This window comes from Dipodomys merriami, unplaced genomic scaffold (genome assembly GCF_024711535.1).
Source record: "Dipodomys merriami isolate MVZ:Mamm:240054 unplaced genomic scaffold, mDipMer1.0.p SCAF_2, whole genome shotgun sequence".
NCBI classification, from domain to species: Eukaryota; Metazoa; Chordata; class Mammalia; order Rodentia; family Heteromyidae; genus Dipodomys; species Dipodomys merriami.
The window spans coordinates 83,004,613-83,031,040 of NW_027203381.1; the positions used below are offsets into that span (position 1 = coordinate 83,004,613).

General features: G+C 37.1%; 1 protein-coding gene across 1 annotated transcript in view; it reads left to right on the forward strand.

Moving 5' to 3' along the window:
• The first annotated feature begins 4,422 nt into the window (after positions 1-4,422).
• Positions 4,423-26,428, forward strand: part of Myh15 (myosin heavy chain 15) — a 112,979-nt gene continuing 90,973 nt past the window's right edge. The window contains exons 1-11 of the mRNA XM_070028726.1: positions 4,423-4,536; positions 6,112-6,210; positions 8,464-8,607; positions 10,245-10,401; positions 11,010-11,037; positions 11,801-11,894; positions 13,610-13,702; positions 16,823-16,886; positions 16,980-17,075; positions 22,747-22,850; positions 24,416-24,554. Coding sequence (XP_069884827.1) covers positions 4,435-4,536; positions 6,112-6,210; positions 8,464-8,607; positions 10,245-10,401; positions 11,010-11,037; positions 11,801-11,894; positions 13,610-13,702; positions 16,823-16,886; positions 16,980-17,075; positions 22,747-22,850; positions 24,416-24,554 — 1,120 coding nt within the window. The 5' untranslated portion in view covers positions 4,423-4,434. The remainder of the gene's footprint in view (positions 4,537-6,111; positions 6,211-8,463; positions 8,608-10,244; positions 10,402-11,009; positions 11,038-11,800; positions 11,895-13,609; positions 13,703-16,822; positions 16,887-16,979; positions 17,076-22,746; positions 22,851-24,415; positions 24,555-26,428) is intronic.

The following is a 26,428-nucleotide window of genomic DNA, read 5'->3' on the forward strand; positions in this document are numbered from 1 at the left end:
TTCAAAATCACTCAGTGTAGCCTTCAGCAGATGCTGGTAATTACTGCCCCCATGCTCTTGGATTCACAGCCTCCATAACTGTAAGTTAAATAAATCCCTCTTTGTAAATCATCTAATTGTGGTATTCAGTTACCACAAAGAACACAGATGAAGCCATTTTCTTAAAGAAGTGCCTGTATACAGTCACTATATAAGCATAATACAAGTAGTATTATAGTACCGCTTATATTATGGTTTTGCAGATGTAAGATTCACCAAACAATTTAGAAAGCAAAGCTACCCTCCTAAACATTTAGCACAGCAATCAAAGATCACACAAATGCTTGTTGAATGGTAGAAGTCAACATGGAAATTGGATTATACACAGATGTTCTGACATATATGCAATCTTCATATCATTTTAGGAGACAAAATTAGAAGCTGTGTTATGACAAAGACTGGGACAATCTGTATTAAAGATGTTTTGATGGGAAATGGTAGAAACTCACTCAAGAGTTGGAGGCAAAATCAAACTTGACTGGAAGTTTATTGAGTGTTTTTTTTTTTTTTTTTAAGAAACACAGGACAGAAATTAGATCCAAATCTCAGGAAGTTCTGTTACCTGGAATGCTTTTAAACATAAGCATTTCTCTCTTTCCTTGGTGTTTTAGTGCTACTTTTTATCCTTTCTCTATGGCTCTTTTGGTGTCATAACAAGTATGTAGCACCATGTGATCGTATCATAATGGCAAGCCTCAACTCTCAATTTTGCATTACTCCAATCAAGCAAAGACCCCAGTTTCAGAGTGACATCTAAGTCTTAAGGCTATATTCCAGAAAATATTCTGTTTGTCGCAGTTTGGCTCAGATATTAAAGCCCGATCTACTCCACTGAGCCAAGACATCATGTCACATTACAGACATGGTTACTTACAGCTCACACTTGTGGTTTAGCCAGGCATTTTTCAGAGAAAAGTGTAGGCACAGCAGGTTATCTAAACTATGCCCACTAAAAGTATATAAGAATTATAGAAACAATAGAACTTAATGATTAATTGAATGTAGCCCTAAGACACAAGGTAAAATTAGAGGTTGGAGTTATGGCTCAATTGGTAGAGCACTACCAATAAGTGAAAATGTCAGCTATCAATTTCAAGTCCCAGTCTTGGACATAAAAATAAAAAAGAAAAGGTAGAATCAGGGATGACTCCCAATGTTTTATGTAGGAAGGTCAAGGAGAAGACATTTTTATTGGCATACCAGGCCATGATAAAAGAGAGGAGTCTGTGAAAGAAAACTATGAGCAAAAGACCCTTCTGTTGACAAAAATATAACCTTATCTGAAGTTTCTGTTCCAAACAGCATGTTAGGAGTTGTGGCCAAACAGACTTGTCTCTTTTCTTCACTTTACAGTCCCCATCTGGGCTTCTTCATTCTGACCTATGTTACTAGCCCCAGCCTTTCCCAGGGAGTGGTTTATTGCTTCAAATTGTCCAACACTACAACCATAATTTAAGACAAAGGAATTCTTACCCTCACCAAATCCAAAGACAAAAGAATATTCAATCTATTATTCTACACCCTGGGCCTACTGAATAATAATGAGCATTTTTAAAGGTGTTTACAGAGTACTTGAGGCAGATGAGTTAACACAAAAATATAACTAGCATAAAAATAATTACTATACAAAAATAGATTGTATTCTTAAAATAACTACAGAAGCTATACTGAATGTAAACGAAGCAACTTGTTATTGGTTTCCATAACTGTCCCTTTTTTGGTCATTAAACCTTCCAAGTTTTGGGATATGCCTCTGTTTCCAGTTTCTTCAGTTCATCCAGGCTGATAACATGATGCAACTGAGAGGTACTAACTTATTTCCTAACAAGGCTAGCTAGATTTTGACTAACTCTAGGCCAAGCTGAGAATCTCATACACAATTACCCATTCCATGTAAGAACTTTCCACTATATGCCTTTTCTTTGTTAACTGGGCTACTAAATGCACCTGGAAATTGAATGATGTCAGTGCACACAAAAGACTGGTGGTTTATAAGTCCCTGAAATGATGAACTGTAGAGGAGAACAAGATGAGCTGCAGATAGAACCACAAACAGAATGATGCAATGCAATGATTCTATTATACCTTTTTCTGAGACAGAAGTTTTGATAATCTTGATGCTGACTAAATGCTCTGTGAATCAAGGGCACAAGGAATCTGAGTTTTGTGGTTATGGAAAAGAGTAGCCTCACTGTCAGTGTATAAATAGTGATTGCCAGTCACCAGTTCGCTTACAAGTGGAATATCAATGTGTGTCTATAAGAAAGTGTCACATTATGTCTGATGTCCTGGTTTAATTATTATTAGCAGTTCCTTTCACTCTCAGTATGAAAAAAATTCCAATTAGATGATAGAGTATATAGTTATCCCAGTTCTAAATGCTGCCATGAACCTGATGATTATAGAATACATTAGTAAACCAAACTCCTCAATGTCTATTTATAAGTGAGGAATTCTGGGAATATCCAGACAGCTGCTTCTGCTTCTTAAATACATAAAATATATAGAAATTCATGTTGATCTAATACATCAAAATATAATTCCCTCTCAAAATATAGATCATTTTTTCCTCAAAGAACTACTACAGATTGTTGTTCATCTATTTTTAATCTATCCTGCGTATGTATATATATATATATATATATATATATATATATATATATATATATATATACCTTCATGCTGTATACTTTGCCTGCAAGGTGAATTTTTAAAATTCTTTTGAATATTTTCTTTTTAAATGCATCAACTATATTGGACTATGAAATGTGTTATTCAATCAAGTTATAATATGACTTGAAATGGAAGAGATTTAGATGTCAGTAGGATCTGGGGTACTAATGAATGTAAGGGGAAGGTAAAGGAGGAGGAAGAGATCCTCATCTTCAGTCAGGTGTCATTCAGCCATCTTTGTGTTGCTTCTATGGAAGATCTTTCCTCTTCTCCACTTTAGGGATTGTGTTCTGTATATGCCCCTTTAAACTCAGTGGTACACATCGTATCACTGAGTCCCCATACCAAGATACCATGATGAAAACATTAGATTAATTGCAATCAATACTTTAGCTAATTGGCTACTTCATTGTTAATCATATACAAGGAAGAAAGTGATCACAGTTGACTCTGGAGTAGACACAGCAGAGTACTTTTAGTTCAAGTATAGGAAGGAGCTGAGCTAAACAAATTTTATTTGCTCTCTCCCTTCTCATCTATAAATGGGACTGCAAATATTTGTCTTGCCTATTTGAGTGTACAGAAAGCCCTTTTTTTAAAAAAAAAGTAGAATGATCTTTCACTTGTAATCATGTCCATTTCTCCTCCTCCATGTTAGCAAATGTAAAGTAGGAAAGTTAAAGACAATTCTATAAAGTATTTGGGGTAGAGTATGTATGTGTTCATTGAATTTAGCCTTACTTATATGCCTGGAAACACAGTCTTTCCAATACTTGCATGAGCAAATGAAATCTTTTATTCTTCTTTTATTGTAGAAATACTGTACAGAGGGGTTACAATTGCATGAGCAAGGTAATGAGCAAATGAAATCCTTTACTCACACTTGCTCTACTCCCTTCACCTCACAACTAGCTTCTCACTTTCAGCCTCAAGTTCCTCACTCATGCCTTTGACACCTGCCTACATGCCTATTTGTGCATTTTTGTAAACTATATTCTCCATTCACTCTCATCTCTATAAGAATTCTCACATTTTATTACTTTATACTCCAGTGTTGAACATCGATCTGAACAAGTTCTCTTGATGTCCTCTTCTTCTGACGATGATGATCAATCTGTATGCTGGGAGCATCAAAATACCTCTAAGTCACTCTTCCAGTTCTATCAAGGGACTTCGTGTCTACAACTTGACATTTCTGTCTAGTTCCTTGGGCCACCTGCCCAGCTCGGAACTCTGTGACTCATGGTCATGTTTTGACTTTTACCAGCCCTAAGCATTTTGGGCTTCCTCCACAAAACATTAGTAAAAATTTTATTTTAGAATCATATTGGTTTCAAGATAAATACAATTTTAGGCCACCATTATTATATATCATTAATAGTTTATTTTTTTTCTCCTGATTTTGAAGAGCTTGTTACATCTTCATAGGTCCCTGAAAGCACTGCTGGCCCTAAGCATTGTGCCTTCCAGTGCTAGTGGTAACTTGGATTTATCAGAGCCAGATGATCTTAACTCCAGTTTTGGCATAACCATGGCACATGACAAGAAGAAAGAAAGAGCACAGACAAATTAAAATGACCCATTATTGGTCTATTGTGATTGGTCTCTCTCTTTAAGGACTCATACCTCAATTCATTCCACCTGTGCCTTTGTTTTTCAGAGTGAACCTACCCTGTCAAACATATCCTTTTACATTGGGTCTTTTTTTTTTTTTTTTTAAGAATGGATCTACCAGAGTTTGGAGAAGCTGCAACTTTCCTCAGAAGAAGTGAGGCTGACTTGCTTCTGCTATCAGCCACGGACTTTGATGGTAAGACACATAAAGTAGTTGCTGGCCACAATTTATTGCTTTAAGGTGGCAACTAACTTGGAGCCTAACTTATTGGTTTGGGGTACAATTGGTCTCTATAAAGTTCTGACTTAATTGTTAAGGAGCTCAGAGTGTTCAGGCTAGAAATGAAGTTTTCAAGAAAGAAGAAGCTGGCTGGGAGGCAGTCCAGGCTTGGACCTTGCTTACATGGCCTTCAGACAAGGATTCTCCTCCAAAAATCACTATTCTGAAATATTCATAGTGCCCTCTATCTCATGGACTAGACATGAGGTTGAACAATGTGAGAATAAAGAAAGAAGAAGAACTGAGAAGTCTGGAGAAAGATAATTTGTTTCTGGCTCAGTTCAGATGTTTTAAAAATTGGAATTTGGCACTCTGGCCATCTCTGGGTCAGTGGGGTCACTCAGCTCACAGGAAAGCATAGATAATTAATTGGGAGACTTGCTCACTGTGATCCAAAATTTCTTGGTAATTAGAGGCAAGGGCAAAGGTTAACAAAGACTTAGCCTCAAGCAAATGGTCAAACTCTACATTAAACTATTAAGTAAATGATACTCCCCTCTCACCCCACCCCAAACTTAATTGCATGCTTGTGCTGCATAGCCAGTCTCTGTGAGTTTAATAGAGATTTAGAAGTCATATCACAGTGTGAGTTTGTACCAGGTGACCTATGTTCCTTAATTCCAAATTATTTAATAATTCCCATAAAAACTGGCTGTTGTCCTAGTACACAGAATTTTTAGTCAACCCTAGACTTTAATAGGACCAATTAGAATTCAAACCAGTCATGGAAGTCCTTCACAGACTAACTCAGTCCTGGTTCTATTCCCAGTTTCAGTCATTGGATTCCATTAATGTGATTGGATTTTAGAATTACGACTTATAATCTATCAAATCAAATACAATAGCAGAGCAATCCCTGAGGTCAGAGCTGGTCCTGCAGAGGCTTAGCCCAGGTAGTTAGATAACAAAAGACAAGATTATAATTGTGGTGCTGGGGAGGGGGGGAAATCAAAATGGGTCAAAGCATTAGAGATAATTGGATGATTCATTCAGTAGATTCAACACTATAAATAGTTACTTAAAAATATAGAAATTTAAATTACTATTTTTAAAGCAATATTTCTTATAAAAATGCTCCTGTAGCCAGGTGCCAGTGGTGCATGCCTGTAGTCCTAGCTACACAGGAGGCTAACACTTGAGAATAGCCATTTCAAGCCAGTCAGGGCAGAAAAGTCGGTGAGACTCTTATCTCCAATCAACCACTCAGAAAAAGCTAAAAGTGATACTGTGACTCAAGTGGTAGAGCACTAGCCTTGAGCACAAAGAAGCTTAGGGACAGTGCCCAGACCCTGAGTTAAAAAAAAAATGTTCCTACAGCCAAAAGATGAATCTCATCAAATGTTGTTCATCTCTCTGGGCAATGGAGGTTGAAGTATTGTAACTTTCTGTGATGGTGACTCCAAGTCGACAAGCAGACTTTTCAGATATGAGATTATATCCATCATATGAAAGCACCCAATGGATATTTCTATGTTATAATCCATATTTTCTCTTTAGAGGAGAAGAAATGCTGGATTCCTGATGAGAAATATGCTTATATTGAGGCTGAGGTTAAAGGGAGTGAAGCTGATGGAAAACTAATTGTAGAGACTAGAGATGGAAAGGTAATGGAATCCTTATTTCACTTGAGAATGTTTATGTTACCTGTTTAATTAAATCATTAAATGTATTTTTTCTAATATTTTCATTAAACACACTAGGAGATATGACTGACACTTATTTTTAAATTTTTTAAAAATTATCTTTAGTTGTGGAAAGAAGTTTCCATTTAACAAAACAGCTTTAGAATACAATGATATGTCTTGGCCTTCTTAACATTCTCACTCATCCATTCCCTACATACCACTTCTCTCACCATTTTTTTGTTGTTGTTAGTCATGGGGCTTGAACTCAGGGCATGTGCTCTGTGAGTGAACTTTTTTTGGCTCACGGCTAGTGCTGTACCACTTTGAACCATAGCTCCACTTCCAGTTTTCAGTGGTTAATTGGAGATAAGAGTCTCAGACTTTCCTGCCTGCGCTGGATTGGAACTACAGTCCTTAAATCTCAGCTTCTTATGTAGCTAGGAATATAGGCATGAGTCACCTTAAGGATGTTCCTCCACTTACCCTCCAAGATTTAATGAATAATACTCAATAACCAAAGCCAAATAATTGCAGTAGCAAATATCATTGGCTCTAGAACTCAGTCATTTCCACTTTCATAAGTTTTGAGTTCTTTATTTTAAAGGTGCCATTTTGAGTGACTATGACTTATAAACATGTCTATCAAGCTGTGTTTGTAAGATCAAGACAGAGATATGATTTGAATAAAATAGCATTTTCTCTAGATGCAAGAAATGGGAGCAATGTCTGGTTATATGAAATCCTAGAGGAAGTGATTACAGATTTGGAAAAGGCCTTGAATTTCAGTAATAGAAGGAGGTTACCTATGATCATGGAAAGAGAAGATTAATTAGGACAAGTACTGGACCATAAAATGGTAGAGTAGTCTTGTGCTGGTAACTCTCACAGTAATCCTAGATACTCAGGAGGCTGAGATCTTTCCTTTTATCTTGTAGCACCAGAAATTGAACCAAGCATCTTACATGTGCTAGGCAAATACTGCACTACTAAACTACATTCTAAATCCTTCCCAACTTAAAAAAAAACTATTGAGAGGACATTTATATAACATTAACTTTGACTCTTTAAAGTGTCTGTTTTAATAGGTTCCAAAAACAATCCCCAAACTCCACCTGAATGCAGTACCCACAATGACCTAAACACTATCTCAATAATAGGCTACACCTGTGTATTATTCCATACTTCACATTTCCATACTGGAGGGAAGCAGTCAACATTTCAACATACAAACCATTGGAGGACATAAGTCATATTTCAAGCCATAACATTTTTGTCCATGGTCCACAAAACCCATGTCTGTATTATGAAACATTTTCACTAATTTAATATAATAGCTTCAAATAGCTTCCAATATTATTCAAATATCCAAGTCCAAAGTCTCATCTGAGACTCCAAATGAACCCTTTCCAGCTGTGAATCCTTGTTAAACCAAACCCAAAACAAAACAAAAAAAAGTTACATACTTCCAAGATAGAATGAACATTCCTATTCCAAAGGAAATATAAGCAAGTAATTATGGATAAATATTAGCTTACAGCAGACTAACAATCCAAGTCTGGCATCATACACTTATTGTAGTGGGAGATTGGCACTGTGTTACTCAACTTCATGTCACCACAAGTATCTGACATAATCAACCTAATGAAAAGATTTATTTTGGTTCACATTTAGAGGTTCCAGTTCAGTATTTGTTGGATCTATTGTTATGGGGCTTGTGGAAAGCAACTCAGTTATAATTGTAGTATCACATAGCAGAGAAAAACCCACATTTCTCGTAGCCCGAAGACAAAAGAGAATCTGGAAGCTGCTGAGCCCTACAGTCCCCTTCATCCGTATTTCACTAAGCATTTAAAGACTTTGCAAAGTCTTTTAATAGGATTTATCTGTTAGAGATCAGGTTCTGTGTGTCTTAATAGCACCATTCTGGAATCCAGTCCTCTAACTCATGGGCCTTTGAAAGACATCCAAGATCCAAAACTTGGGGCCACAAGGCCTCTGGCAGTCCCACCTCTTTGGCTTTGATGTAGCAAAAAATATTAAGTTTCCTTAAGCTCCTGGCCAAAAGAGGGCTTTGGTAGGAGAAACATCTGTTTCTTCCAGGAAAAGTGGCTTAATTTATTCTGGCCCTATTCCCTAAGAAAGCATCCCTTTCTGACTTTGAATATTATTTCCAGTGCATGGATAAAAAATAAGCATAGGGAGAGAATTGATTAATTTTCTTCCTTTTTGCAGTGTCTGAGTGTCAAAGAGGACAAAATTCAGAAGACAAATCCTGAAAAGTTTGATGTGATTGAGGACTTGGCAATGCTGGCTCCCCTCAATGAGGCATCTATGCTGCACACCCTGAAGAGACGCTATGAACACTGGATGATCTATGTGTGTATAGCTGGTTTACTGGAAAAGCACCATGCTAGCACTCATGTTTTGTAATGTTCCAACCTCTCTTATGTGAAATCTTACATTCAATGGCGGCATACTTACATAGAAACAGTCTTTGAGGAACATTTATAGGGGAGACTTACCTTTGAATTTCCCTAATCTCATTTGTCAGTATTCATGTCCCTTCACACACGTTGCTATGCTAAATAAAAAAACAGGAAACTTGGAACTTGATAGACCAGTGTTCAAATGCTAGCTCTGTTACTTGTTAGTTAAGGTTCTTGATTCCTTAAAGTTATTGTTTCCTAGTGGAAAATATATTTCAGATGTTTCTTTTGTTTCAGTTTTGTGAAAAGGTAGGAGAAAACAGGTCAAGTTTGTATTTGCACACAAGTACACATTTATGTGCTCATATATACATACCTGAAGAGAGATAGATATGCAATTCTTAAGCACCTTGCAAGGCAGAGATTTCAGTATTAAAAAACAGACATTACAGTATTACAAAAGAAAATAAGCAGAGGCCCCAAAGTATTGCTGTGTTTGTGATATCCATTGAATCTTGATTATCAGGGAGTTTCTGCATCATCTTCACCATTAAATAATGAGCTCCTTCAAGACATACTAGGTTTCTGTCATGCTTTTCCTTCTTAGAACTGGAGTTTGAAACCAGGGCTTCTTACTTACTATACAGGTACTCTTTCACTTAACCCAAACCCCTAGCCATATTTGGTTTTGTTGCTTTTAAGATAGTGTCTCATTTTCTTCCTGGTCAAGTATACTACTTCATCTTCCTGGCTATGTTTCCCATTATATCTGGGATGGCAAGCACATACATCTGTGCCAAGCTTTTCCTGTTGAGGAAAGTTAAGGGGTCATCTTCAGACCTTTCATTTTATTACATCTGAAGAGACTTTAGTTCCCCCAAATAATAAAACATTCACTATCTCTGAGCATTAGGATCTAAACATGTCACTTGTGGAGACAGAAGGATCATTACTAGAGGCTAGGTTTGACAAGAGTTATCAAGCCAGGCACGGTAGTAACATTCTTTATTCCCAAGTACTCTGAAGGCATTATGGATTGAGGCCAGCCCAGAAAAAGATAACTCAAGACCCCACCCGAAAAACCAACTAAAAGCAAAGGTTTTGGTGGCATAGCTCAAGTAGTTAGCACTTGGGTCCTCAGTACTACAAACAAACAAATAAAAAAGGCACAAAGAAACATCATTTGGAGAGCCACAACTCAACCACTTCAATGATGGAGAGGCATGCACTGAACTATTTATTCTCTTTAATGTTCTGAATGACAATTCTCTAATCTTAGGTAAAAATTCCCTTATGGCCTCAAATTATTGATGACTAGCTACCAAAAATTCCTTGAGACCTGCTCTTCTGTGTCATTTTCTTCTAAAGCTATGTAAACTAGGACTATTGGTAGACAGCAGATCTCTCAGGAAAGGAGGGTAATCCCCAGTCTGGAGGTGGTTAGACCTGGTTTTCTCTCCTAGTTAAAGGTCCCTTCTTTAAAGAATTGAAAAGCTCTCCTCTTTTGTGTTCTGTTGTAAATATTCACTAGAATGTTACTTGATGAGCTCCAGCTGACAACTAGAATATTTTCTTATATTTCTTTAGACGTATTCAGGTATCTTCTGTGTGACCATAAACCCTTACAAGTGGCTTCCTGTGTATCAAAAAGACATTGTGGCTGCCTATAAAGGGAAGAGGCCATCCGAGGTTCCGCCCCACATCTTTGCTGTTGCTGAAAATGCCTTTCAGGAGATGCTTCACAGTAAGGAACTGCCCTAGAAAATGAAGAGTAAAAAAGATATGATCTACATTTTCTCAATGCCAGTGAGATATACTTAGATACTCTGAGCTGAGCATGGCCTTCACAATCAGCTAATCTCAAACCCCCCATTTCCTTTTGCATAAAATGTGAGCCAAATTGTGCAGGGTTGTTGAGACAATTAACTCATACTTCTGAGAAAAATAATGTATTTACAGTGCTGGGCTGGTGGCTGGTCCAGAGTAAGCCTTCTGTAACTACTGGCTTTTGCTTTCACAAAATATCTGCTATATTGTTTGACCCAAAGAAGTTATTCTATAGCTATTATTGTATAATAATTATTTAAAAGGCTTAAAAAGGAAAAAGTCACAACGTTTAGTTACCATTTATATAGAGATTTATATGTTTTAATGACAGATAAATATATATGTTCTCATGATGCACATAGAGAAATCTATTTTATCCTGTGCTATCTAAAGGGAATATTTTAGTAACTGTAAATAAAACAATTCCTTTCCCTTGTATCTAAATTCAAGCTATAGATAAGGAAATTTTGAATACTCATACTAATACATAAATATCTAACATTCTAGCTATTTTTTTCTTTGTAGACCGAGAGAATCAGTCCTTACTTTTCACGTAAGTGTTTGCCTTAAATTTTCTTTTTGGCCTGCAGACATTTGGGATTGCTGATTAAACATAGAACCTAAAAGCCAAATGAAAAAGACCAAGGATTTATTTCTGGCAAAAGAAATGTAGAGGCCATTCTGTTTCAGATTTGGGAAGATTGTGTTGTAGTAATATTAATTACTTTCTTTAGATATTAAGTAAGCTTTGAGGAGAAAGAAAAGATGGTGAAAAGCAAAGAAGAAAAGAGCTTCAATGGTACCTCTATTGGAAATTAATGTTGATGGAAAGAACATTGGTAGAGCAGGTGACTTTCAACAGGTGGCTGATACCCAATAATCAAGTATGTACATCCTTGGCCTTCATTTGCAAGGTTGATTCTATCTTATGGATTGGTTCTCCATTGGCTTGTGTTCTCCCTGAGTGATCAAAGGCCTTAGAATCATAGAACTGGATGGTAGAGTTCAGCCTTTAGTAGCAGGTCAAGACTAATTTGTAAAGTTTTTTTTTTCAATTTGTAAAGTTTTATACAGATAAAAGCAGGTCTTATCTGATGATGCTTTAGGAGATGAGTCTAAGAATTCGCCACTGGGTATGCCTATGTTAAAAATTTCCTGGTTAACAAAGGCAAAGAGGAAGCTTAAAGCACAACTGTCTTTTGCAATGATTGCTATGTCTTTTTCCAAGAAAAGAGTAGGGTTTGATGTACTTACTTAACTTTCATTAAATTGATCATAAGAATTAGTTAACTGTATCATTGAAATTCAAACCACAGGGGAGAATCTGGTGCTGGGAAGACTGTGAATTATAAATTTGTTCTCCAGTATTTCACTACCACTATAGCCATGAGTGAATCCAGGAAAAAGCCAGTAAGTGTTATATTCCATTCTGGGGGGCAAATGAGGTAGACCAGTCTTAAGAGGAATAAGGATGTAGAAACATGATGAATAACTTGAATGGTGTTGAAAAAGTCTTGTTTTTCTGTCTGTCCTTTGCTCAAGAGAGGATCATCAGTCCTCTAATCTAATAATTTGAAAACATGATCGTGTAACTTCAGATCAGCTTCAAGGGCCAGATTTGTTTATTAAAGTTACACTTAAAGTTGCATCCTCAGGATTGAAAGAACTTCTTAAACATTAAGGTTATCAATACCTTTAATGGCCACTGTTGACATTCTGTTATCTCTTCAGGTATGATGTAGTGTCATATTCTTACAAAGATGTACCAATGCTTCCACTCTCCTCGTATTCCTATATTACATCCTAACAACCCAATAGTCATACTCTGAAATTTAATCATAGTTTCTGTTCTGTAAAACTTTTCTTTCTCTCTGTGTGTAACATTGTTGTCCTTGGTAAGTTTAAATTTTACTTACTTTATTTAGCTCCATAAAGAATTAGTAGGCTTTCATAATAATTTGAAGACACTAGACTGTGAAAAATGAAATATAAATAGAATTTTGTAATATGGAGTGAAACTAAAAATCAATGAGTTATTGAGCTGTTCAGACTTCTGTATCTGACATTGTTATTTTTCAATTTGATCCTGGATGTTGCCTGGTAGTTTTGCTAATAAGAGCTGTATCAAATAATAAAAAATTAAAAAGAACTACATCAAAATAGACACCTGGATCAAGTTTTAACCATACAATGCTTCCTCTTCAAACATCACATTCTAGATTTTGATTGAGTTCTTTAGGTTTCATTTTGCTCTTATTCCCTACATAAAACTTTCTCTAGGTTTTATTATACTTTATAATTACGTACATAAAACTTTGTGTTGCTGTGTGTTTAAGGTTTTAGTCATTACTGTTGTTTGTTTTTTCATCTGAATTGGTTTGGTCTAGCTACTCAGTCTTATGATACATAGTACTTCTGTGGGAATCTTTGCTCACGTAGCACTTTTACTGCTTAAAGCAGGCCCAAATTATTTACAAGGCTAATTACATTTGTATGTATACATATATAGAGAAGATAGATAGACAGATGGATAAATAGATATGGTTAAACACCATATACTATATAATTATCACCATAAAGCAATGTTGGAGGATAAATGGAAAACTACAATCATGATTTAATGTGGCTGTTAGTTAGTTGCTCATCATTCTGTCTCATTCTGAGATGACAACCTTTTGGTCTCATAGCTCTAATTGTGTATAATTTCATTTTGATAAATGTATTAAAGTCACTGCTTGTTGTGACTGTCTAGATTACTTAGGAATTTTAGTAGATGGAAAAATGTAACTTAATGAAGCCAAGAGTCCTGGTAGAAGTTTCTTGGTATAAGAATTTCATGGGAAGAAAGAAATATAGCATTATCTATCTGATGTTTATTTTGTAAAACAACCATTTTCTTTTCAATCAATTAGTAATGAATTAATTACAAAATAAATAACTTTTCTATATATTTGCAGGAGAATCAGTCTCTCATCCATTTGATTTTCTGAACTTTAATTCCAAAATAATATTTGAAAGCAGCTTTGGGGTACTGCTTATTGAAGGAAAAATGAGGATGGAATTGAGGGCTTCACAGGATGGAATTCAGGTAAAAATCAGCTGTATTTATTTTTCATGAATTTCAGGGGACTTTAGAAGATCAAATCACACAAGTGAATCCTATCTTGGAAGCATTTGGAAATGCCCAAACTCTGAGAAATGATAACTCCTCTCGTTTTGTAAGTAACTTGATTTATCATAATATCAAAATCTTTAATTTTAACTTTTTCAGTCTTTTATTATCAAGCAATGCTAAAATTTATATCTGAACACATAGATATGGAAAAAAATTTATAATGTCAGCAAGGTGCTGGTGGCTCATGCCTATAATCTTAAGCTACTCAGAAGGCTAAGATCTGAGGATCATGTTCAAAGCCAGCTCTGGCAGGAAAGTCCATAAGATGCTTATCGCCAATTAAACACCAAAAAAAATTCAAAGTAGAGCTGTGGCTCAACTGATAGAACACTAGCACAAAAGCTCAGGAACAGTCTCTAGGCCCTGAGTTCGAGCCTTAGAGCTAGTACACACAATGATTCTAGAATGTCAAAGGAAGTCTTTGTTTACATTCTATTGTTGGACTTCTCAAAAACATTTTTTAAAATCAACTACCTTTGAGACATCTATAGATACTATATTAGATACTTCTATGTGATTAATTTCAGGAAGAATGTTTTTATCCTAACGGTTTCCAATTTCTTTCCCTCCCAGCCCACCTAACAAATTATATAAACAAATTAATGCTTTATATCTTATTATACTTTGCAGATTTGAAATACTTTCACATAATTTCCTATCATTTTCATAAGTCAAGTTAGTAGGTATTTCCCATTTTCTTATTACAATTATTCTTCCCACTCTTGCTGATGGCCTCTCTCTTTCCCTATTTCACTAGGGATTTTTTTTTTATTGAGAAAAGTATTTTTTGAATAGCTTTTGATAACTAGAAGGCCCAAATCCATTCTGTGCCCAGAATGAGTGTCAAGAGGCCACTATATAATTTATAGAGAAATCTGCAGAAGTCTTAAAGTCTGTGTCTCTGGGCATAATTAAATGATATCCTTATGCTGATCTGCCTAGTTTCCATCCAAAGCCCGAGAGCTGTTCCATCCTCACTCATATCTTCAATGTTGGCCTTGTGACCTCAGCTGCTAATACTGGCTGATAAAATAGCTGTTAGATTTTTTTCTTAATGCAGAATCAAGCATGTTATGATCAAATATGAAGGGCAGTAAGATGAAAGAAGCAAAATAGAAAAAATGAAAGTATGAAGAGAGTAAAAGACATTTTAAGAGAAAAAAACAAAATAATTTAAAAAGAAGAAAGGAAAGAACAAGTAGGATGAGAGATAAAGAAGAAGGAAACAAGGTGATTGAAACGGGCTAAGAATAAAGTTTGAAAGATAGAAGCAAAGGAGAAAGTAAACAGAATTCCGAATGGAAGAAAGGAAGGCAGGAAGCAAGGGAGGAAGGGAGGGAGGGAGTGAGAAGAAAGAAAAGGGGAAGTTGGGTGCCAGTGGCTTAAGCCTGTAATCCTAGCTACTCAGAAGGTTGAGATATGAGGAGGAGGTTCAAATCTAGCCAGGTGGTATACTTTTTGAGACTTTTATCTACAATTCACCACCAAAAAATTGGAAGTGGCAAATCTGTTTTGGCTCAAAGTGGTAGGGTCCTAGCCTTGAGCAAAAGAACTCAATGACAGTGCCCAGGCCCTGAGTTCAAGCCCCATGATCAAAAAAAAAACAAGAACAAAAAAAAAAAGAAAGAAAAAAGAAAAGAAAAGAAAGGAAGACATAAAATGGTATCCAATAATTCAGGTGAAATGTTTTCTATCAACATTATGTGTATGTGCATGTACATTTTACATGGCTGTGCATTAGTGCATATTTATACACACTGCTATGTGTGTGTACTGTAGTTCCCATGGTCTTACTTTACTTTTCTTTTTAGTAGTTTAAGGTGTTTAATTTTTAAGAATTTTTTTTATTTTTCTGTAAGAGTTAATTTTTGTTTCGATTTCTTCTTACTTATTTTTAATTTTTAAAATTTAGGATTCATTGCTAGTGTGGGGGTGCTCCTGTAAAAAAATTAAATATGTGTAATAGTGTATTTTGAGTAAGTTCATACCCTCTATTATATTTAACCCTGCTCCTTTCTCCTCTTTTAAAAAATCTTTGGTATGCTTCCTTATTCTTTTGTTTTTTCATTGTTGTTTGTTCTTGAGACAGAGTTTGACTATGTAGCCCATGTTAGCACTGGACTTACAGTGTAATCCAGGCTGTTCCAGAATTCATGATCCTTGTGCTTCACTGTCTGGAGCTGTGAGGATTACCTCTGCATTCTTTCTTCCAGATTTTGACTTACTAGTTCATTCTGTGTGTGTGCAGTCACACTTTTTCACCTTCTAGGCTGCTGTCCTTCCCTAGCAATTTCCTTGCATAGGCCAACATCTGCCAGGTTGCCTTCTGCTTGGATGTTGACTCCAATGTTCTCATCCTTCCCCCCAGCTGTCACTAAACAGACTTAAACAGTGCCTGGACATCTCTGGCAGACTTTCTGTCCTGCTAAATTTTGCCCTATGGCTTTGTGTCGAGAAGTGGACAAGGAGTACCATTGACTGTTTATACCTAGGGGTGTGTGACATCACATTACCCCTTTTCTCTGAACCTCCTGACGTCTCTTGAACACTCATGAGCTGAAGCCTGCTTTTCCCTGTGTTCTACAGGACTTTCATGATACGATGCTTATTTATCTTCTGTACTTACTTTTAGGCTTCATTTTTACCTTACTTGCTAGGCTGCAAAACAGTTGCTTTCCTTTTGATTTCCAAACATTCCAGATGTTCCTGTCTGAGAGTTGTCACAAAAGCCACTTACCCTGTACAATATATACTTCATGAGGATGGGGACCATGCCTGAGTTTTCTTCTATGCTACCTCCAGTGTCTAGCAGATTTCCTGGATAGCAACAGATCCTCAGTGAATGAATATAGGAGTCTGCTGAGTAGATGTTCATTTTTAGACAAAATTGTTGAGATCCAGAGAGATTTTATAGTGTAAACACATATGTTATAGAGTATACAGTTTGCAGAAGGCAGATATGGGCATAGATCTCAGGATCATGACTAGTTCTAACATCCAATCTAGCTCCCTCTATGCATTAACAGGTGCCATCTTGTCTCAAACCTATGTTGTATCTCATTTTTCAATCTTTTGGGAAAGTAGTCATGTGTTATGTGTACAGTGAAACCATTACACCTATTTGGAAAGTTTGAATAGGAGACTGTGTTCTGCATCCACCTAGGGAAAATTCACCAGGCTGCACTTTGATGCCAGAGGCATGCTTTTATCTGCAGACATCGAGATCTGTGAGTAGCGATGCATTGTCTGATCCTTTTTCTTCTAAGTTTTCTAACTAAGTTTCTAACTAAGTCTGAATCTGTATTCATTTTTCCATCCAGATTTGCTTGAAAAATCTCGGGTGACATACCAGCAGCCAGGTGAAAGGAACTACCACATATTCTATCAAATTATAGCTGGAAGAAAAGAACTTCATGGTATGTAAAAGGTTCTAGAACTGAGTGTTATTCTAGAACAAAAGAGAGAAAAGATCAGGGTCTACAAAATGCTATTTTAGTATATCTCTTGGCTAAATGTATTTTGTTAGATCTTGGAATAGCAAATGGCCATTGTTGGTGATACAGTGGAGGGACAGGATAGATAGAATTAGGCAGATGTCAGATCATATTGTACTGCCAGGCCTTGGCACAAAGAGCTGTGTGATATAAAATCACTGGGAGGGCACAACGCAAAGCTGATTAAATTGCATTTGAGGTAACCCACTGAGAAGACTAATGTTACCTGCCATGGGAGTGGGTATGGGCTGGGGTGTCAGATACAGACTAGCAAATGATTGGGTAATTTAAATTCAATATGGTGGTATTTTGACCACCTAGACTTTAACTTCTAAGTGCTTTCATCAAAAGTAGGAATCTACAAATTAGACAGTTATTTAAAGCCACAGGTGTATTAATGATGTGTAAGCAATGACTATTTTTTCCAGCTAAACCTGGAATAGGTTTTCTCCTTCTGTTAGTAATGCATTATTACACATACTAGTGCATTTGTTATTTAATGATAAACAGTCTTATCATTTTTTGTGGAGTTACTGGGATTTGAATACAAGGCTTTGTGCTTGCTAGGTGGGCACTCTACAACTTGAGCCAGACCTCTAGGCCTTTTTGCTCTGGTTTATATATTTATTTAGAGACAAGGTCTCATTTGATGCCTAGGCAAGCCTGTACAATCGTCTCTTATTTAAGTCTGTTTATTAAGAGTGCTCTGTTGTGATGAAGTTTTGTAAACTTTCTTTGCCTTGGCTGTCCTAGAAAGGCAATTTTCTTTCTTTCTTTTTTTTTTAGTTTTCTCTGACAATGTCTTTTTTATTTTAATTTTAATTTTTTGTGAACATACTGTACAGAGGGGTTACAATTACATGGGCAAGATAATGAGTACATTTCTTATCAAGCATTGCAGCCTCCTCCTTTGTTTACCCTTCACATCCCTTCCCAGCCTCCCCCTCCCCCGCCCCCCCAATCTCCGCCCCCCCATCCCCCCTCCACGCACCAAAGTTGTAAAGTTCGTTTTCGACATGACAACTTGTACTTCTCATAGTTGCAACGGGTCCTCCTGTATCCTTAAACGACTTGTTTTTCCCCATCTCCTCCACAAGTTATACCAACATCAAATATAGTGAAAGCAGGGGTTATACTGTGGGGGAGGGACATACAAAGCAACAAAGAAATAATCTTATAAATGAGTTAGAAACAAATTGATGAAAGAAAAAAAACATTTAAATACATATCTAAGGGTTCATTTTCCTAACATCACATTATCTGACCTTTTCTGCTTGACTCATACATATACTGGATATTACAAATAAGGGAAACCATGGGACCTATGTTTCTTTGGGCTTGGCTTACTTCACTTAATATAATTTTTTCCAAGTTTTTCCATTTCCTAACAAATGGGGCAATGTCATTCTTTCTGATGGAGGCATAGAATTCCATTGTGTATATATACCACATTTTCTTGATCCATTCATCTACTGAGGGGCATCTGGGTTGGTTCCATATCTTAGCTATGGTAAATAATGCTGCAATAAACATAGTTGTGCTGCTAGCTTTAGTGTGGTCTTGTTTGTAAACATTTGGGTAAATACCCAAAAGTGGGATTGCTGGGTCATAGGGGAGCTCTATGTGAAGTCTTTTCAGAAACCTCCATACTGCTTTCCAAAGTGGTTGAACAAGTTTACATTCCCACCAACAATGAAGTAAGGTTCCCTTCTGTCCACATCCCCTCCAGCATCTGTTGTTGTTAGAGTTCTTGATTATAGCCATGCTAACTGGGGTGAGGTCGCATCTCAATGTTGTTTTGATTTGCATTTCTTTTATGGCTAGGGAGGTTGAGCATTTCTTCATGTGTCTATTGGCCATCCTTCTTTCTTCTTCAGAAAAGTTTCTCTTCAAGTCTTTAGCCCACTTATTTATTGGGCAGTTGTTTCTTTGAGGATTTGTTGTTGGGGGATTTAATTTTTTGAGTTCCAAGTATATTTTAGATATGAGACCCTTGTCCATTGTATGGCTAGTGAAGATCTTCTCCCAATCTGTGGGCTTTCTATTGATCTTGCTAGCTATGTCCTTTGCCATGCAGAAGCTCTGCAACTTCATGCAATCCCATTTGTCCAACCTAGAAAGGCAATTTTCCTGATTTCATCCTCCCAAGTAGGTGGAAGTGTAGGTGCATATTACCATGGGATGAATCTTTTGAACTTTATTTCTCCAGGCTGGGTTTAAGGAATTGAGATATTCCTGATGTCTGCCTCCAGAAAACCAAGCTTTATGGGGATGAGCCACTGGTTCCCTATAAATCTTAAAATTCTTGACATGGTCTGTTATGCTGTGCAGGACATCTTATATAAAGATCCTAATTTAGAAACCACAAATATTTAGGTTACCTCAAATATTTGGGAGACATTTTATAGTGCACTGCTCTGAAAATTCAGGCATATCCTGAATTGATTCATCTTGCTGATATTTTAGGGTTGCTCAAAATTGATTATTGTGCAATTGGTGACATCTGGTGGTATAAGATGGGTATTGTCAAGCTATTCTTTTTTAGCTTCTAATATCATTGGGAAACATTTTTTTAAATGATTAGGTGCTGGAGACTCACACCTGTAATCCTAGCTACTCAGTAGTCTGAGATCTGAGGATCCCAGTTTGAAGCCAGCCTAAGCAGAAAAGTCTGTGAGACTTATCTTCAGTAAACTACTCAGAAAAAGCTGGAAACAGCACTGTGGTTCAGATAGTAGAGTGCTAGCCTTAAGCCAAAGAAGCTCAGGGGCAGTGCCCAGACTCTGAGATCAAGCCCTAGAATCAGAAAAAAGAAAAAAAATAGTTATCATTTCCATCCATGCTTGTAAAAGAAGAGTTTCACAATATTCTGAGGATTGCAATAGGATAGAACATCTTACAAAATGAAGATCATGCTTAGGTCTCCTAACTAACTCTATTTGTCTGTACTAGAAAAAATATTGGACATGGAAAAATCACAGAGTAGAAGTCCACTCATGGAAAAAGCTGAAAAAATTAAGCAATGAGTTGCATTGGAGCCAGAGTTAAGCAATGAATTTTAGTGTAAGAGAATGTTTTATTTTTTTAAAATGGTGGTGGTAGTGGGCTTTGCTAGTCCAGTGCTTTACCACTTGAACTATAATTACAGCCCATGTTTCTCTAGTTATTCTTGAGACAGTGTCTTGCTTTTTGCCCAGGCTGGATTGGACAGCAACCCTCCTACTTATGTTTCTTACTATGGTTGGGATGATAGGCACACGACCACCACATCAGTTATTGTTTGAGATGGGGTTCTACTAACTTATTTCTGCTTCCTGAGTAGTTCTGAAATAGGGAATTCAGGTCTGGCCCTCGCAATCTTGGCCACATGGTGGATGGTAGGGTCTGGCATCTTGTCTTCATGGTGGGGGAGATGAAGCCCTCCCTTCCCCGCCTCCCGGGTGATGGGCATACCTGAAACCCTGGAGACAGGGTTGGATACTTGGATTGATAGGTTACTAAACCTGTCAGTTCAGTGCCTGGGACTGGGAGTTTCCTGTGACCCTGGCCCCTGCCTGACCCTATTTAGACCTGGACCAGGTCTGGCACCATTACTCCATGCCACTTGTGTCCTTATTTGTGTCCTATCTCCTGTCTCCTGTCTCTTATCTGGTCACCATGGCATCCCAATTTAGAATTGGTTTGTTGGTATTGTTTTTGTTCTTTCTTTCCTCTCTGGACTTCATGGCTTATTTTCCTAACAGTGTGAAGTATATTTGCTGGCTGCTGGTCTTTGAGACAGGAGTCCAGCATGCAGTTGCCAGCCTTTTAATAAAGACTCCAAGATTTGACCTCTCAAAATGTGGCTTCTCTGTTTTCTTACCTTACAACAATAGGTGTGAGCCATCAGTGCTCTGCAGGTTTTTAAATATTCTGTCCACACAAAAGATGTGTGTGTAAGGGTTAAGTCATTTTGCACATATATGCCTTAAGAAATACCAGGTACATTTTTTATGCATCTATCCATATCAAAACATCATGTTGTGTAAATATGAAGATTATTTTTCAATTAACGAGTAAATAAAATCATTTAAAATAAAATTAAATGTATTATGTTTGCCATTGCTTGAGCTTTATTGAAGGATGACTGACATAAAATCAATGACATACTTTTGAACTGACAATTGGTGTTGGAATATGAGTATATGTGAGAAGCCATTACCACAATCAAAAGAATGCACACAGTCAAAACGTTTCCTTTGAATCTTTTGTGATTCCTCCATCTTGTCCTCATTGTCTGCAAAGCCATTGCTAATATTCATTTTGTCATTTTAGTTTAGGTTGTATTTTCTGTTGTTGTTGTTGGTGGTCATGGGGCTTGAACTCTGGGCCTGGGCACTGTCTCTCAGCCCTTCAGCTCAAGGATGGAGCTCTACCACTTGAGCCACAACTCCATTTCCTGTTTTCTGGTGGTGTATTGGAGATAAGAGTCTCATGGACTTTCCTGTCTGGGCTGGCTTTGAACCGTGATCCTCAGATGTCAGCCTCCTGAGTAGCTAGGATTTATAGGTGTGAGCCACTGACATCCAGCATGTTTTCTATAATTTTATAATATAGACTCATACTTTGTGCATTCTTTTGGTTTGGCTGATTTCAGTGTGCATAATTATGGTGAGATTCTTTTATTCTGGAATTCATACTTTGGGGATTGTATGAATATGCAACAGTTTTGTTTACTGATTCAACTGGTGAGGACACGTAGCTTCTTACCAAATAAAGTTGATGTACACATTCATGTAAGCCTAATTCTTTCTGTTCTGAGATTTGCTTTTCAACATAGCAGATAATTCATTTTAAATGAGGAGTAAACAGTAAAAAAGACTAGCATAAAAACATTTTTCTGGGAATAAATGGGCAATAGGAAGTTAATGAATTCTGCTTAGTCCATTGTTGATATGCCTACCTTGACAGCCTACCTTGGGTCCAGTCTGCATTATGTTTCCTGATGAAGTGAATCACATCAGGAGTCTTAGAGTTGCTGATTTGTGGATCCCTGGAAAGACAGACCCAGACTCTGAAGTGGGAGAATGTGATATGATAGGTTATACTCCTAATGCTTATTAGGTATTGCCACCAGGGTCAGGCTGCCTTTGAAGCTCAGGTCTGATCAGGTCTGATCTACTTTTAATTTCACAAAAGTTTTTCTTTTTCTTCCCTTCCTTCCCCCCCCCTTTCTTTTTTTGTCTTTTGGCCCTCATCCAAGTTTTGATAACATACATTATAGGCTTATTTGTGTTGTGATATTTTGTTTGGTTTTGGGTTTCCTTTGTCTTCTCTCTACTTCCTCTCCCCCCTCCCACCCCTCCACCCCCAATTCATGTTGTGGCAGTTGAATTTGCTTTTGGATTTGGTCAGCCTGGTCTTCTCTTGAGAGGCATTACCACCTGACTGACAAGTCAATGGAAAGCAAACGTTGATTTACAGGTTTGGATTTTACTTTGGCTTGTTTACAAGTATGTTATAAGCTGTGAAGTAAACTGTGAACATTGGTCAATTGTTTTCTCAGGCTTTGTACATTTCTCTAATGATGTTTAATGATTGTTTTCCACTGTAGACATGCTCCTGGTGTCAGCGAATACCTCTGACTTTCACATTTGTTCCTGTGGGGTAGCTGCTTTGGAGAGCAGGGATGATGCTGAGCAAATGCTGGCTACAGAAGTAAGGCTTGTTAGCTGTCAAATCAAAGTCTGGTGATGACCATAAATTGGTTCAAGAAAGCATCCTAAAGCTTTGTTCTTAAAGGACTTGAAAAATGACTTTGCTCCCTCTAGTGGTAGAAGTCTGCTTTCGTCCAAAATTGACTTGTACTGTAAAAGTATGAATTGTCAGAGTTCTTTTGGAATCATAGAAAAGGAGAAAGAAATTTCAACACAATGGCAAATTCTTTGTTTAGTGTTTACTTCTACAATCTTTTTTATTCCTTTGTTTTTTTGCCAGTACTGGGGCTTAACCTCAGGGCCCTGCGCACTGTCTCTGAGCTTCTTTTGCTAAAGGCTAGCACTTTACCACTTGAACTACTGCACCACTTCTGGCTTTTTCTGTTTATGTGATACTGAGGAATCAAACCCAGGGCTAGGCAAGCACTTTACCACTAAGCCACCTTCCCAGTCTATTTCTACAATCTTTATGTTTTTAATTTATTTATGGTTCCTCTGTGTGGTTATTGTGATGTTGTTATTTTAAAAATTCATAGAAGTAACCCCTCTGTACAGTATTTTCACAATAAAAGAAAAACAACTCAAATAGACATAATAGGTAAATTTACATAATTGTATATTACATATTATTATAAAGGTATATATTAAACAATCAGCAATTACCTATAATAATGTCCAAGTAGTGACTTTTTCCTTTTTTACTAAATAAACTTATTTTACTTTGGATGGATAAAAAAATTTATAGAATACCACATATGTTATTTGACCTACCATTTTTAAAAAATTCTATTATTACAAACTTTTCACAAAACTTTTAAGCAGATATTCAGTATTTTATCAGACATTTGTCTTATGGCTTACTGTGTCATTTTCCTTTTGTTAGTTTAAATACTTCAGTTCCTTTCACTCCTGCGGATATCTTTGTAGGTAAATATTATTTCTGTGTATCAGGCTCAATTCTTAAAACTGAAATAACTAAGTAGAGTACGCATTTTTAATTGTATATGAATATGATATGTATTCTAAGACAATCCACAGAACGGTTGCATGCATTGCCACTCTCCTGAGGTGTATGGGAATGCCTGTGTTATGGAAGTGATTCTATGGTGACATGGTTTAACTTAAGCACTTCCTCTTAGCAGATTTGGAATTGCACATGCTTGGAATAAAATCAGGGGATCCTATGGGATCACAGGAACAACTCCTTCAGCAGATGTTGTCTGCCATAACCATAAAAGGCAAAGTAGTTGACCTCATAGAGCCAATTAGGGATCTGTTGCTGGAAAGGAGAAGAATTAGAAGCAGGGTATTGAAAGCAAGCTCTGACACCACTGGCCATGGGACCACATGGTTCATGGTTCTCTTTTAAAAGGATAAGCAGACTACTGGTGACCAAGTGGTAACCAAGTGCTCTCACTCTGTGGTCTATATAGTGCAAACTCTTATTCCTGCCAGTCTCCACTTTAGTGAAGGATACTTCATATATGTGGCACACAGTAAGTGGGCGGGGACTTAGTGCTAACAGTAGGCAAAAGAAGACATAGTCATCTGTTTCTCCTTCTACAGCAAGCCATGGACAGCTTGGGCTTTCTTCCTGATGAGAAGTGTGCACTCTATAAGCTCATTGGAGCCATCATGCATTTGGGAAACATGAAATTTAAACAGAAACCCAGAGAAGAGCAACTGGAAGCAGATGGCACAGAAAGTAAGAATTTGCAGACATGGCTTACTATTCTGTTAAAAAAAAAAGTCCCTGGCTTTTTTTTTTTTTTTTTTTTTTGCAGTTAATCTGATCTCTTGTTTTTTTAAAAACGTAGAAGTTAGTCAATGTGGTCTCCACCTGTTGCTCTTCACAATAAGAAACACATCTCAGTTAATAATTGACAAGAACAGTGATTTTCACTTGGTTGAAAAGCAAGTTTGATGAAAACATAGTCTGTCTGCCTTTAGCACATGCCCTGTTGAGGAAAGCAAGAGATGGGAAAAAATTATCATTGGGTGTGATGAGTATCATACTGGAGGTGTGAACAAACACCCTTGGAATTTCAAAGGCAATGTAAACTCATTAGGATGAAACTTTTTCCTGTTGTTTTCCCCATATATATAATATACATATTATTTATTCTTTTTAAAATTATTTTGCCTGGAACTCAGAGACCTTGGGCTCACTTAGCTTGCTTGCTAATGCCTGGTACTTAAGCCATATCTCCAGCCTGACTTTTTGCTGGTTATTTTGGTTTGGAGTGGAATCTTGGGGACTTTTCTACCTAGTCCTGGCTTTCAATTGTGATCCTCCAGATCTCTACCTCCTGAGTAGAAAAATAAATATTCTTTGTGTATTTTCTACTTTTCAGATTTTCTCAATTTGACTAATCTAGATACCTGAAGCAAACAGAATAGTATATTTCCACCTTTCATTTCCAGTTCATTTTATGGGTAGAGTACCAGGTGTGCAAGCAAAGCCAAGCAAATATGAGGCCCTGAATTCAAATCCCAGTATTGCTGGGGAGGATAGGGATGAGAGGAAGAAAGGCATAAGAACACTGTAATAAAAAGACTTGTTTCAGCCAGGCACTGGTGGCTCACGCCTGTAATGCTAGCTATTCACGAGGCTGAAATCTGAGGATCACGGTTGAAAGCCAGCCTGGGCAGGAAAGTCCGTGAGACTCTTATCTCCAATTAACCACCAAGAAAACCGGAAGTGGTGCTGTGGCTGAAGTGGTAGAGCACTAGCCTTGAGCTGAAGAGCTGAGGGACAGGGCCCACCAGGCCCAGAGTTCAAGCACCACAAATGGAAAAAAAAAAAGAAAAAGAAAAAGAAAAAGAGAAAGTTTTGTTTCATGCTTTTCTGTATGTTAGAATCACCTGGGTAACCTGATATGTCTGGAGAGTGTCAAATCCTAATCTGTTTTAGTGAGTTTACTTGAAGGTCTCTTCTTTACTCTTCAGACTATTCTGAGACACAGTGTTTGAGAACTACTGCTCTAACTAAATGTTACCTCTCCCATATAAGATCATGCTGCTTAATTAAGATCTATGGTGAAGCCCTAATTAAAATCAATATGTTCATTCACAAGATCTTGAGGGAATTGATTTTTTTTTTGTGGGAATCTCATAAAGCCACTCTGGTAACACCATGAAAATGTTTGTACAGACAGTACTAAGTTTACAGTAGCATTAGTAACACAGATTGACATTCATGTATTGATTTACATGACTTTTTTTTATACCTTTGTTGTAGGACTTTTTAACATTTAGGAAAAATGAAGTAAGTTTCTTTCTTGGCACATGACAACTATTATTTTCTCATAACCTCAAGAAAAAAACTAAAGTAAATATGTAATGAAGGTGGCTTAGTGGGAGAGTGATTGTCTTGCATGCATGAGGCCCTGGGTTCGATTCCTCAGCACCACATAAGCAGAAAAAGCCGAGAGTGACACTGTGGCTCAAGTGATAGAGCACTAGCCTTGAGCTGAAGAGCTGAGGGACAGTGCCCAGGCCCAGAGTTCAGGCCTCACAACCACCAACAACAAAAAAGTGATTATAATGTAAGTCTTCACTATAAATTGAAAGTATATC